Source organism: Mya arenaria, chromosome 10 (genome assembly GCF_026914265.1).
Source record: "Mya arenaria isolate MELC-2E11 chromosome 10, ASM2691426v1".
NCBI classification, from domain to species: Eukaryota; Metazoa; Mollusca; class Bivalvia; order Myida; family Myidae; genus Mya; species Mya arenaria.
Window position 1 is genome coordinate 69,959,263 of NC_069131.1, and position 13,229 is coordinate 69,972,491.

General features: G+C 33.9%; 1 protein-coding gene across 1 annotated transcript; it reads left to right on the forward strand.

Moving 5' to 3' along the window:
* Positions 1 to 170: 170 nt before the first annotated feature.
* On the forward strand, positions 171 to 8,393 carry LOC128204977 (fibrinogen C domain-containing protein 1-A-like). Its single transcript, XM_052906373.1, has 5 exons — positions 171 to 176; positions 804 to 917; positions 4,862 to 4,940; positions 6,911 to 7,396; positions 8,242 to 8,393. Exons 1-5 carry the CDS (start codon positions 171 to 173, stop codon positions 8,391 to 8,393), a joined length of 837 nt encoding a protein of 278 aa, XP_052762333.1.
* The last annotated feature ends 4,836 nt before the right edge of the window (positions 8,394 to 13,229 follow it).

Sequence of the window (13,229 nt, forward strand, 5' to 3'; positions counted from 1 at the left end):
AACAGAATGACTGGTTGGGGACGGAGACAAGGGGTGTTTAAAAGTCTTAAGAATATATTGAATCGACCCCAGTATTGAGCTTTACTAAGCAAGCTTGGGACATTACAACCAGAAGCCATACCTGAAATATTTTATTCAACCTCTAGTATATGCTTATAACTGTTCCAAACATGAAAGTACTAAAATGTCCCCATTTGAATGGACGTTTGCAGAACTCCAAAGTTGCTTATTTACTTAGTGTTTAAAGCTTCAAGCGATGAAACAGAAACGACAAATCATTCAAAATACATTAAAGATCTTAACAGAGAATGAAAGAGGCAAAAGACAAACGCAGAGATATACTGGAATAACGCAGAGGTATACCGGAATAGCGCAGAGATATACCGGAATAATACATATATATATATATATATATATATATATATATATATATATATATATATATATATATATATATATACCGGAATAGCGTATAGATATACCGGAATAGCGCAGAGGTATACCGGAAATGCTAGAGAAAGGCAGAAAGAAGTATATAATGAGAAAAAAAAAGTTGTGTCAATACGGGATACTGTGTTGGTGAAATACCGTCGTATGGGGAAGATAAGCATAAGTTTTCTGAGTATGAATCAGATGTTAACACTTTAATTGAACAGAAGCGACCAGAAATACCATTGTTTAATGTTAATTTAGAAACAGTGATTAAAAAAGTGGTTTCTTCTGTTATTTATTAACTAGTGGTTGGAACTTTTGGAATATTTATAAACAGAAAGAATATTATCGTGACTTATTATGTGTTGCAGCTGGTGTTTGCGACTGTTGTCTATGTGAGTGGAGTGTTTGCGACTGTTGTCTATGTGAGTGGAGTGTTTGCGACTGTTGTCTATGTGAGTGGAGTGTTTGCCACTGTTGTCTATGTGAGTGGAGTGTTTATGTTGCAGCTGGTGTTTGCGACTGTTGTCTATGTGACTGGAGTGTTTATTACGAAAGGAGTGAATGTGATCAGGGGATATCAAGCCAAATAGGTCACATTGAGATCAATTTATCAGTTTGCAGTCATCCGCGATTCACGCGTCCTACAATACAAGGTGCTGTTCCCTTTCATTGTTACAAATGTTTTTCATAATGTAAACAGAAAAGTGTTCGATTCCGTTGAATTCCAACTTGTGAATATATTTTCTGAACAGTCGGTGAAATTGTGAATATATATCTTATATCAAAACTCATCATTTATGCCCTATGTTTTTAAGATCACTTATATAGGTTTAAGTGCGGATTCGAGCTTCAAGATGCGTGATCAAAAATGAGTACCACAACTGTGGGCGCCTTGTACGAAATGTTTAAACTCTTGACCGTTGATGTAAACTCACTAATAATCGGTCTGATCAATATATAGTAAACACATTTAATAAAATGCTTATTGAATATTTTCTCTCTATATATTATCCTACTTGATATGCGTTTAGGCTTTAGCTTATTATTCATAAGCATATCATATTATCATATCAGCATAATGCGCTTGAAAATATATTATGTTGCTTTGTCAATTCATCTGTCAAATGTAGAGTTTAACACAACCTTTTTCACACTATTTATTCAAAGGTACAATTAGAACAAAGCCCATTTTAGTCACGTGCTCTTGTCCATTACTGGGTCTAAAACATGCGCATGCGCAGAATAGAGAGGCCTTAGGTCATATTATATTCTTTTTAATCTTAATGTATTCATAAGTTAATGGTGTATATCATAGAGATACTATTTCCTATTGAATAAAATGCTTTGATTTTCGTTGTTTGACTTTCATGAATTATTAAATAACAAAATAATGATCTTTCTCACTACTATCAGCGTTATGTGATTCATTAATGTGTTAGCTTTAAAATGGTTTGTAAATCGTGCACACGGGACACACACATTGACTGCTGTGGTAATTAGTGAAATAGCTTAAGGACGTTCACAGCTAACTTATGTGCATTCGATCAAGTATTTCTATGATAATGAGCATTTATATATTTAGTGTTATTCTTTGTGGTCTAACTCAAGGACAAGTCATCGAATTAAATCAGGCTGGTTATGGAAAAATCGACATCCCTGGTCCGAAAGTTTGGATAGTAAATGTTAGTATTAACGGATGCGTGGATAAATGTAAATTTCGCGCAGCATGCACGGCTGTGAATTTTCACGGAATTTTAAACCTATGTGAACTGGGCATAGGGCCTAATCCTGAAGTTGTTCCGACTAAAAGAAAAGGTCTCAACTATTGGATAAAACCAAAGCAAGAGGTATTTCGGTTTATTTGTCTTAAGCATTTTACACGCTACTGGCAACCTTATAAAACAGTTGGTAGACCGAAAATGCTCTTAGTTGCGTACAAATGCACGAGTTCTCTAGCGGAATCAATCCAATAACCCAGAAGTAGAGCGTTTGCGTCGGGCGCGGACGGTCCCGGATTTAATCCCCGACGGCGTCAAGCCAAAGCACGTTAATGTACCAGTTGCTAATATGACTTGCGTAATCAGTTATGGTTAAACCGAGCAAAATTCAATCCTGTATATCCTAGTTTTATTCAGGCACGTAAAAATGAATAATGGTTTTATTCGATATATGTATATACTTACGGCAGGAATACAACAAGCAAAGACATGTCCACCTGTGCTGTTGTTTATTACACACGTTAAGGTTTATTTTACGCCTCAAACGGACTTTGAACTTGCGTTGTATTGGCCAAAGTCTGAGTATTATGATACGTAAGGTCGTAGGCATAAAACACATATATACTAAAAGTCTGGTTAAAGTAACATGGCTTGTTCAACGTGCATCTTATAGTATTGCCATCTGGACGCCCTTAAAAAGTTGGGGAATCGATTCCTTTATTTTGTATTTTGACAATTTATAAGCCTCATTGTCATTTGAATGTAAACTTAAGGAAATTGTACAATTATCATATTTGACTATAAAAAACATTCAACCTTTCAAATAATAAGCACGACCTAATAATGTATCGACTTTTCGCATTAGCAGACATGCATTTGTCGCTGTATGGACTCTGTTTTTTACTCCTGTATACCACTTTTGTACCACCGATGCGAATACGCGACAACAGGACACAGAAATAATATGGCGTCTTTCACGATTTAGCACCGCTGATATGGGAATTGACGTGCCGTCGTCCTATAACACCCCCCTAAGCCGTCAATCAGGTACCTATCTGCAGGAGCCGTTTAGCACACATTCATACACTGTTATGCTAAGACGTTTCACGTCTTAGTGTGCATATATTCTTTATAACTGTCATAAGTAATCGCATTTTGTGTCAGTCAAAACCTTTTACGTATTAATTTGAATATAAGTTCGATATAATTGCTGTTTTCATACTGATATTGCATATAAATGTAAATGAGAGCGATCTGAAAGAAACTGCGTTTACATCATTTTAGGGTGCCCTCTTAGTGTCTGGCGCCAATTTGATGCGATTTATTATCAATTTTCTTGTTATTGTACACGAACAATCTCTGCTATTGGGCCTTTATATTTGTACCGTCTGATCGACAATAATTGAGGAGATCATTTGCAAATCAACCTGAAGTTCAAATAACCTAAAATAGATTTTCAACGTTTAAATACTTATGTGAGAACTACAGATACAAGCTCAGTAGCACAAAGCTTAAACATAATTCCGGTTTAATGGAACTAGATTAACGCCAACGACATAGAACACAAACACAAAAAATCACAAACAAGAAACATGGAAGATTCAACTCGATTCAACCTTACTATACATTGTAGTAACAAAATGAATGAGGACGAAAGGATAAATGATCTTCAATAGTCATTAATAAACATTCGTATTACTTTGGAAACTTTCCGAATAAACACGGAAATATCCGAGCTAGGACTTGATGCAATTAATTATTGTTTTTATGGAAAAACGATGAATTACTGCTTCTTGGCCTTTACCTGTTTGTGCTGACAATATTCTTCCCAACTTGGCGTTCTCAATCAGTGGTGTCGGTCTACATTTAATCCTAACAGTTTGTTATAAAACGTTTAAATTAAGCTTTAAACTATAATTTTATATCACTTAAATTTAACTTAACTGACAAATGGAATGAATAAGAAGGATGTTGTCGCCAAAATAAGGCTCATTTAAAGCACATTACAGAATTTCTCAAAATATACTACAAATGGCAATTGATCAATTTGGTATGCACTATGTATTCAAAGGAAAACCATCATTAAAGAGCTCACATCATCAGTTATCATTCATGTAAGTTGTTTAAGATTATTACAAACTTTAATATACATATTTTGAATGATTCTTACGAATTTTGTCTATATTAAACTTCAAACATGAAAAACATTCAGAACAATGTTATAAGGCTCACATAGTGTGAATAAATATGCTGCTGAAAATGAAGGTCAAAATGTTATATTATGAGACAAATTACTTTCAAGAAGTACTTTCAGAACTAGGGGTTCAAAGTGTTCCTTTTTAAAATCGTCTAATGACATGACCTTTATTTCCCGCCATGATATGGCAGTAATCAGCTATATACGTTCATGTCATACATTCTAACATAACATATTACGAATGTTGTCAGGTCAGAAAATAAATTGGAAAACAAATCATATCCTTTTTAGTGTAACACCAATAAAACAACACCAACTATTTTCCATAACTTTTAGACATTTACATAGTGCACACTATTTATCCTTAATAAATAAGTTATCTAAGCAACAAAAGTGGCATTTTCCGTTCCAGATAATGGCATTCTAGTATAAACTTACAAACATAAACTTTATATCTATATGTCTGTTTGTCTGATTTGTTACACAAAATCATGATATTTTATCTTTGTAGGACCCTGTAGAGTGCGGCACACAATCATGTACGCCAGGCTATGTTTGCAATATTCAGGAGAAAAAATGCGAAGTAAAAGGTAAGGTAACTGTAAACCACGGCATAAAACTATATTGATTGCAAAGACCCTAAAATGTCCATACTTCATGTGCAAATGACTGGCGTTTGCAAAACAGTAAATGAATAATGCGTTTCGTTGCTATGGTGCACGCGCCATTTTTCTATTTGCTTTTATTTGTCTGCAATGAAATTGCTATACAATTATTTTGTCAAAATTTAAGTCAACCATAATTAAAATTAAAACATGCTGAAATAAAGTGAAAACAAAAATAAAACATTTAAAGACCCATCGCGTAGATATTCTTAATTTCTATTATTAACATTTTGAAATAGTAAATATGTTTCATTGATTACAAATCATCTCGAATTTTGATGCTTTGTCAAACCAAACATATATCTATATAATTCTCTTTTAGAATGTTCCCCTATACCAATTGTGAATAACACCGTTATACACGGTAACGTTAATGCAGTCGGAGCCAAGGTTAAGATGCGGTGTAAGGTAGGCTTCGTTGCACAAGGATCCACATCTTTCACATTAACTTGTGGAGCAGACGGTGTTTGGAGTCCAACACGTTTGATTTGCATGCCAGGTATTTTGTAATGCAACATCTGTATAATTTGAAACTTATTGTAGCATATCCACGTTATATTATTACTAAACGCAACAATAATTTTTTTTCAAGTTTTCTGGCCCGCGTATAGCTCCCGGTAAATAACTGCCATATTTAATGACAAAGTGAAAAAGGGATAACTATGTGTCGTCCATATCTCCAATAACTACTGGCGCATATAGTGTAACCATAATAACAATCTACAGTTATGTAGTTGAGATTGATCACATTTCACCTACTCACTGCTCAATTCTTTAGAAGCAAATGAAACTCGTGTGTATTAGATGATCATGTCTATATGGCATAATTGCATTGTTAAGACTTAAAAAGAAATGGCTTTAAACCCCCAGCTTCACGAATGGTCGATGTTCAATACTCAAAGCTATGTGCTCCAGATTAGGAATAGAGACAGTGAAATATTGGCTGAGCCTTCTTGAAAAGTATTAGTTTATTTCTTCTTTCGCGACATCCGGCCGAATGTTTTAAGTATTGAACCTGCATTCATTTTATAAAAAAACATACTATTTAGACATTTGAAAATCTAACTATTAAGGCGAGAAACAGATACATTTAGTATAATGCTCATTCTGCTACTTATAATGCATAATGTACCTGTCGTTAAAAAATGTCAGAATATGCAGTGTTTTTAATTAACATCTTAAACTATGTTGTTTTTCCTCAAAACTATTTACGTAAAGAACAGTAAAAATACTAATAGAGTAACACAAAAAACATTTTTTGTTTCGGAGTAAATGTTATCAGTGCCCCAAGTGTTGTACCACGAATTACTGCACACGTTGTCATTTTATATCTGCAGTCATTAACATGCATATTGCTCTCAGTGCACTGCATCGTAGAAGGCAAAATTTATTCTTTTCCGCTTTACATAATCCAACTATAATGACAAAACCTCGGCTTGATGCTCCACTGATCGATAGCACTATATGTATTGAAAGTGGCAATATTCTTCCAGCCCGCCAATGTTGCTATAAATGTAGGTTGTCAACCTACCTGCACGAATGTGGTCGCAATTTATTTAGTTTTTTCCCTTTCTTTCCGACTTTTAGCTTCCCAATATATGCAAAATCTTTCATGAAAGTCAACATTCATGAAAGTCAACAGTTTGTCCTTTCATACTGGTTGGAAGGAGAAGCGCACGCCGGATATCTATTTACATCGTATTTTTTTTATTGCTAAAAATTGTGTTTACAGTACGTTACCAAATGATACTGGATAATGTCTATATATGTTTTTGATCAACGCATTTTCAAATAAGTCACACTCAACATATAATTATCAAAATTAAGGGTTGCATTTCTGTGGAAGGTTTTCTGGCTAATAGGGTTATCACTGTAAACCTCACTGTTAATTACAGAGCCTAAGGATTGCGACGACATCAAGGAGATTGGTCAAAATGAGACAAAAACTGATGTATTTAGGATTAGACCGGACGGAACATCAAGTTTCTTCGTCCGTTGTGACATGGAGATATTAGGGGGTGGATGGACCGTCATACAGCGCCGAGTATCGGGCTCTGACTTCTTCAAAGACTGGAAGACCTATCAGGAAGGTTTTGGTAACCTTGATACAAACTTCTGGCTTGGCCTTGAGCAGATTCATTACCTATCTCGACAAGATCGGTACGAGCTGCGAGTCGACATGACGGACTACGAAGGGACAACTAAATATGCCAGCTATAATGTGTTCGAGCTGGGAGATCTGTCGTCTGGTTATGAGCTTACCGTTGATGGGTATTCAGGAACAGCCGGAGACAACTTGTCTTCTCACAATGGTCAACCATTCTCCACCTACGACAATGACAACGATAACACTGATAATAATTGTGCTGTATTATACGTAGGTAAGCAAGAAAAGATAGTGTGTGCGGATATACCGGGATGGAAATTGATGTGTCCGATTTTTCGAAATATCAGTGATGAAAAGATATATTCGACAAAAACTTCATAAACAAATAAATTCATAAGACAATTAAAAAATGAAATTTAAACAAATCAGGTATCTAAATGTTACCACTATTGCCGCGGTCCTATTTTTCATCCGTATTATAAAATATTTTCGGTAATGAATGAATATCTTAATTGCTTAAACGTTAGTCAGATTGTTTGTATTTATTAAATGAATCGTATTTCGACAACGTTCTGCTGAAAATATGTCACATTCTTAGTCAGTTAAAAAAGAACATGTTATTTTGCATCTGCTGTACACTGATAAATACTTTAAGGTTAAATTGATCAGAGGTTTCCAGTCCATCATTTGTGACCTGGTTATCACATCTTAGTTTTGCAACATTTTAAAGCATGTCCATTTGTGATATGTTTATTGTAATTGGCAACAAATCCTTGTCCGAATGATACAAAACTTGTATTTTTACAAGTGGTACCCAGGACTAAAAATTAAACAGTATGGTGTATTGCGTTTATAGCAACTCTTACTCCGACCTGTTTGGTCAATTGAATAGTCGAGTTACAACCAGCGCCGTGATGTTTGGACCCTTGGATGCTTATGTATACATGCGATAAGTTAAAGGCAGTGGGAACACTTTTTATAAACCCAACTTAATATAAATTGAAATGTTTCTAGTTTGTCACGTCACGTTTGATACTATGCATTTGTAGTATATAATTTTGTAAATAAGCATGTTCGACTTTTATATTCACGGCTGTATCACTATCCAATATGCTCTAGGTGCATGGTGGTACAAAACCTGTCACCAATCGAACCTCAATGGAGACTACGGAAACGATGATTTTGGGAAGGGCCTGAACTGGTTGAATTTCACCACCTACTACAAATCTCTGATTTCAAGCGAGATGAAGATTAGAAAAGTATCAACATAATCTGACGTTTAGTTAATGACCTGAAAGTTTATGCTGTGTGGCCTGAACGAGAACATAATTGTTAGTGTACAATTTTCATTAAATATTATTTCTGCAATATTTTCATTTGGGACGCTTGCGTTGCTGGAGAGAACACTGGTAGTTGGCTATATGCCGCATTTTTGTCTAGTTGCCATGGATTTGATAGTTACTTTATTGGCATGAAATTGGCAATATTCTTATTTATGTGAATGGCATATAAATTGTTCAATAATAGTGCCATTTGTTTTACCATACCATAACATTTATCAAAACATTTATGAACTACTTTTACAATTCTTAAAGGAGAATATATAACATCATTCTAAAGATGTATAGGGTATATGTATTGTAACTTGTATATGCTTAGCAATTCAAAGGTCAGTATAACCTTGATCGTATCGTTACACAAGATCGTATGTTAGAATCGGTAATCATGTCTAAAAATAATATTTTTCTTCTTTTTTTAAGGTTTTAAAGACACCTTTTTTGTCCCGTTAAAGATAGAATGTGGTCAGAGTCATCCCCCAATAGGTCCTTACAACATGCATAATTTGTACATTTTTAACAGCATTATTCATCATTATATATGTACTTAAATTGAGCAGTATATCTTCAAACGTTTGAAAGAAATGATTCAGTATGTATATGTCGCAAAATTCGTATTTGATCTGAAGTACGAAAATTTAACACTCGAAAGAAAAGACTGTACAAAGTACAAAGTACGTTGTATACTCGTTTGTCGAAATTATCTGACTGCTATATCTGAAACAATATATATATATATATATATTCATCCTCGAATCAAATTGAATAAGCATTTAGCAATAGACTACTTTTGATTCTCAGTCAAATGTATATTTACTATTTGCATGAGTCATTTGACATTTTTAGACTGGTTTTAGATTGGTTGCTGGCGGCCGATACAAGATATAAGATTAAGCAGTGAAGTCTGTGTTAACAAAACACAATAAGTAAACTGGTTTTTGTGTGCCGTTGAAATGAATTATTTTTCTCGAAACTTCAATAAACCTCATACGTCACGAATGGATGCACAATGATTTTCTTTTATTTCTACAAGTTTGCGATAATTGTTAATTCTGGCTTTCAATAAACCCAAAAAGTGAGCTAAATAACATAATAATTTCACTTAACAACTAAAATCGACTATAATCTGTATTGAAATATCACATAAAATTAATTTTACTCGGATTATAAAATTGTTTGACTGAAGTCAATTTGGTGTTATATTCGAAACAGCAGCCGTCAAGCAAATATGGAAGATGTGTCCCTTTAAGATTCTGATATGAGTAAAGCTCTAAGGTCTTGGCGTTAGCCTTGTACCTTCTAACTACCATAGTGTTTCCATGGCTAACGAATAACACAAAAATGCCAAACAAAATCTTGGAATCTTGCAACAAAACAATGCTAACCATTTAATTAAAACAATATTGTGAACGATATATTAAGTTTTATCGTAAAATAAATGTAAAGCACATGAATATGACTGGTTTTCTTTGGCCAAAAGTGATATTTCAGAGTCATCTGTGACGAACAACACACTAAGGTGATCGAAATATGGTCAAATCCAAACTCACGTGACAAGCACGGGCTTGGGCTTGTTCAAGAAAATCCTGATCTCAATGACTGTTTGGTTGCCTTTTCTGTAAAAAATCAATACAAAACGGCTTCGCCTCGGATGACAGAGTTAACTCAGAGGAATTTTATGACGTTTATTTGATAGACGTTTTAAACGTCATTTCAAAAAATGCACATATACTATTGTTTATTCTGTCTACGGAACTTCAGAAATATTGTTATTTCTAAACATATACCTTTTCAGCAAGGGCGGTTCTATGTATTAAGGGGGCGTAGATAAGGTTTATCACTTATTGACTTTCGCCCTTTCCTACAACCGAAAATTTAATAGTTTAATTGTTGGCCGGCGGGTTTCTGGTACTCCCAATTGAAAAAATTAACAATTTCTTGTCTCAAATGGTGTATTTTGAATCAGACACATTAGATAACGTTAACTTGATAGTCTTTTGTAATTTAATTTCAATGTATGCATACAAATGATTGTTAAATCAATTTGTTGTCCAGATGTACATACTTTTAATATAATATAAAGGAGTGTAATGTATAAAACATATACATTATTCAGCAAGGGCGGTTCTATGAATTGACTTCAGAGGGGACGCATCATAGGGCCACAACCTATTGCAATTCACCCCTCCCTTACAATCAAATTTTAATGTTTTAAATTGTTGGAATCAATAATACCTTTTGAGAATATATAATAGAGCAGGAGAGGCTTCTGACATGACAACTGAATTACGCGTGTAACAACAACCGGTTTAAGTTTACTGGGAAAGGATATCCATCTGATGTTCAGGGAAAACAATTTTTATAAGAGTACAACTAAGAAGAAGAATACCTTGTATTTCATGCACGTTAAAATATAAGTTTTACAAACAATATCTTAAGCTATTGATCAATGAGTCTGCGGGGTATAAAATGACATCTCGAAGTTCAGATATTGGGTATCGTTCTCCGATATTCAATATTGGGAGTAATTCAAGCAGGAAAAACATGTCGTATTTTATATCAATTAAATATTTATAACAACATTTCCCATTGGCATATGTATTGGAAGTTGGAATCATTGTTTAAGGTTACTGGCTACTCATGTATCGCTTATCTTTGTGAAAAGTCCCAGAACTCTATATTCATAATGCTTCATTCTCTTTTTCAAGAGCCATGATTCTATGCATACAACACTCTAATTTCTATCAATAGATTCACATTGATTCGACAAACCGTATCAATTGTCTATAGCCAATAAAAAACGCCTTATATTCTCGATTTAAATTATAAATCCTGTCAACAACCCGCTTGGGACAGGAGTCGGGATTTCCGTACTTCTTGTATGATGATTAAATGACGCGTATACCGCATATTATTTATTACATTTTCAATCCGTTCAAAATCGAATATGGCGGCGATGACGAAAGGTACAGGTTAAGGTCCAACAAATAGGCTAATAAACAATCAAAAATAGGCTAATAAACAATCAAAAATAGGCTAGTAAACAATCAAAAATAGGCTAATAAACAATCTAAAATGGACGCAATTATTTAAACCGCCGAAGCTCGTTTATTTCAAATATATTTTTCCAGTTCCTATGATACTGATACGAAAACATGCCCTAATTCATTGGATAAATTATTAACTTTCATCGGATATTTACATGTTGGCCCTTTTTAAAAGTTTATTTGAAAACCCATGGTTCATTAAAAGAAGAAGTGATATATGTATAGAAAATACTAGAATAGTGCCGTGGATAGAGGAAGTTTATCTGGTAAGGCGGAGGAATTTATCGGTTAAGCCGAAGGCTCACTTAATAAATTCAGTAGCCGAGCCAAATAAACTTTATCCATACACGTCACTAACCTCGTATAATATTTATCCTGTGTCTTTGTTTATTAAAAAATGATAAATTACATTAAATTTAACGAGTACCTTTTAAGACGGATATTAGGTACCAATGTTTAAATGTGCCAAAATTGTTCTCAAAATGTTCAATTAAATTCAATACGTTAATAGCCAAAGTAATTGCATTTAAATATTTCAATATCAATCCAAAACATGGATCAGTCACCAAATATTATCTGATGATGTAGCAATTATTCCACAAGTCACTGACTTCAGTGCTTAGGTCATGGTTTAAGACCTATGAGAGAGTTTACAATAAATCGCGAAATGTTAAATGGATTTAGATCATGTTGATAAAGTGTTGGATGTTCAGAATTACACCGGCAAAGAGAAAATTCATATCTGTTGTAAGTGAGATTTTGTCATTCAGCACAGCAATGAAATATACTATCGTTAAATGTTGCACAGTTTTCAACATTTGCGGGCTGGATAAGTGCACATGTAGATTTTCTGGCCGTTTTTTGCAAGTGTCATTATTTTGCAGAAGGATGGGACTTGATGGGCGAGTGATTGTTGAGATCGTTTTTTTTCGGACTTTAGATACGATATTGAAACATTATTTGCGCGTTCCCACTGACATTTAAGGAAAGAAAAAAGTCCGTTTTCACGATCACATGACCAACAGACTGTAGATAAACATCGCGTTGTCTACTATCATTATATACTAAAATTTACACAGCATCATGTTAATTTACATATATGTAACCAAGTAACAGGATATATGTTAAATAGTTGTCCATAAATATTTAACATGCATGTTTTTTGTTGTTGTTTTTTTTCAAATTATTATAAAATTTATATGGACAATCAAACATCAAAATATCTTAACTTGATTTCAAATATACATATTTTCATAAATTTATGATGAGCATCCTACTTTCGAAATCTTCAAGACCGAATACCTTAGTTACAATGGGTTTTAAAAGTTACTTTTTAAATGTTTTGCAAACCTAATTCATAAACAATACCTGGTACTGATAACAATTCACATTAGAGTATATGTATTGGAACGATAATTAACAAATATGCACATTTTACCAAATAAGTTCCAAACAATTACTTTGCAGGTGTTGTTGTATATGCTCGTTTAAGTCACGAGTTATTATTCATCAGTATGTCTTCATCGTGTGTTTCGACGTATTATGCTCATCTTGCACGACCGTGAACTACCACGTGAACCGGACATAGAGTCTAGCTCTGAAGTTGTTTCTACTAAGGTTTATTTTACTGAATAAAACAACACAAGAGAAAATAAGCTGTTTTATTTAATGAATGAATTGCGGGGTTGATGCCATTATCGAAGGACGCCACGCGTACTTTGAC

Coding starts and splice junctions, on each gene's coding strand:
- LOC128204977 (XM_052906373.1), top strand. Junction 918..4,861: donor TGTTTGCCACTGTTGTCTAT/GTGAGTGGAGTG, acceptor TTATCTTTGTAG/GACCCTGTAGAGTGCGGCAC. Junction 7,397..8,241: donor TTGTGCTGTATTATACGTAG/GTAAGCAAGAAA, acceptor AATATGCTCTAG/GTGCATGGTGGTACAAAACC.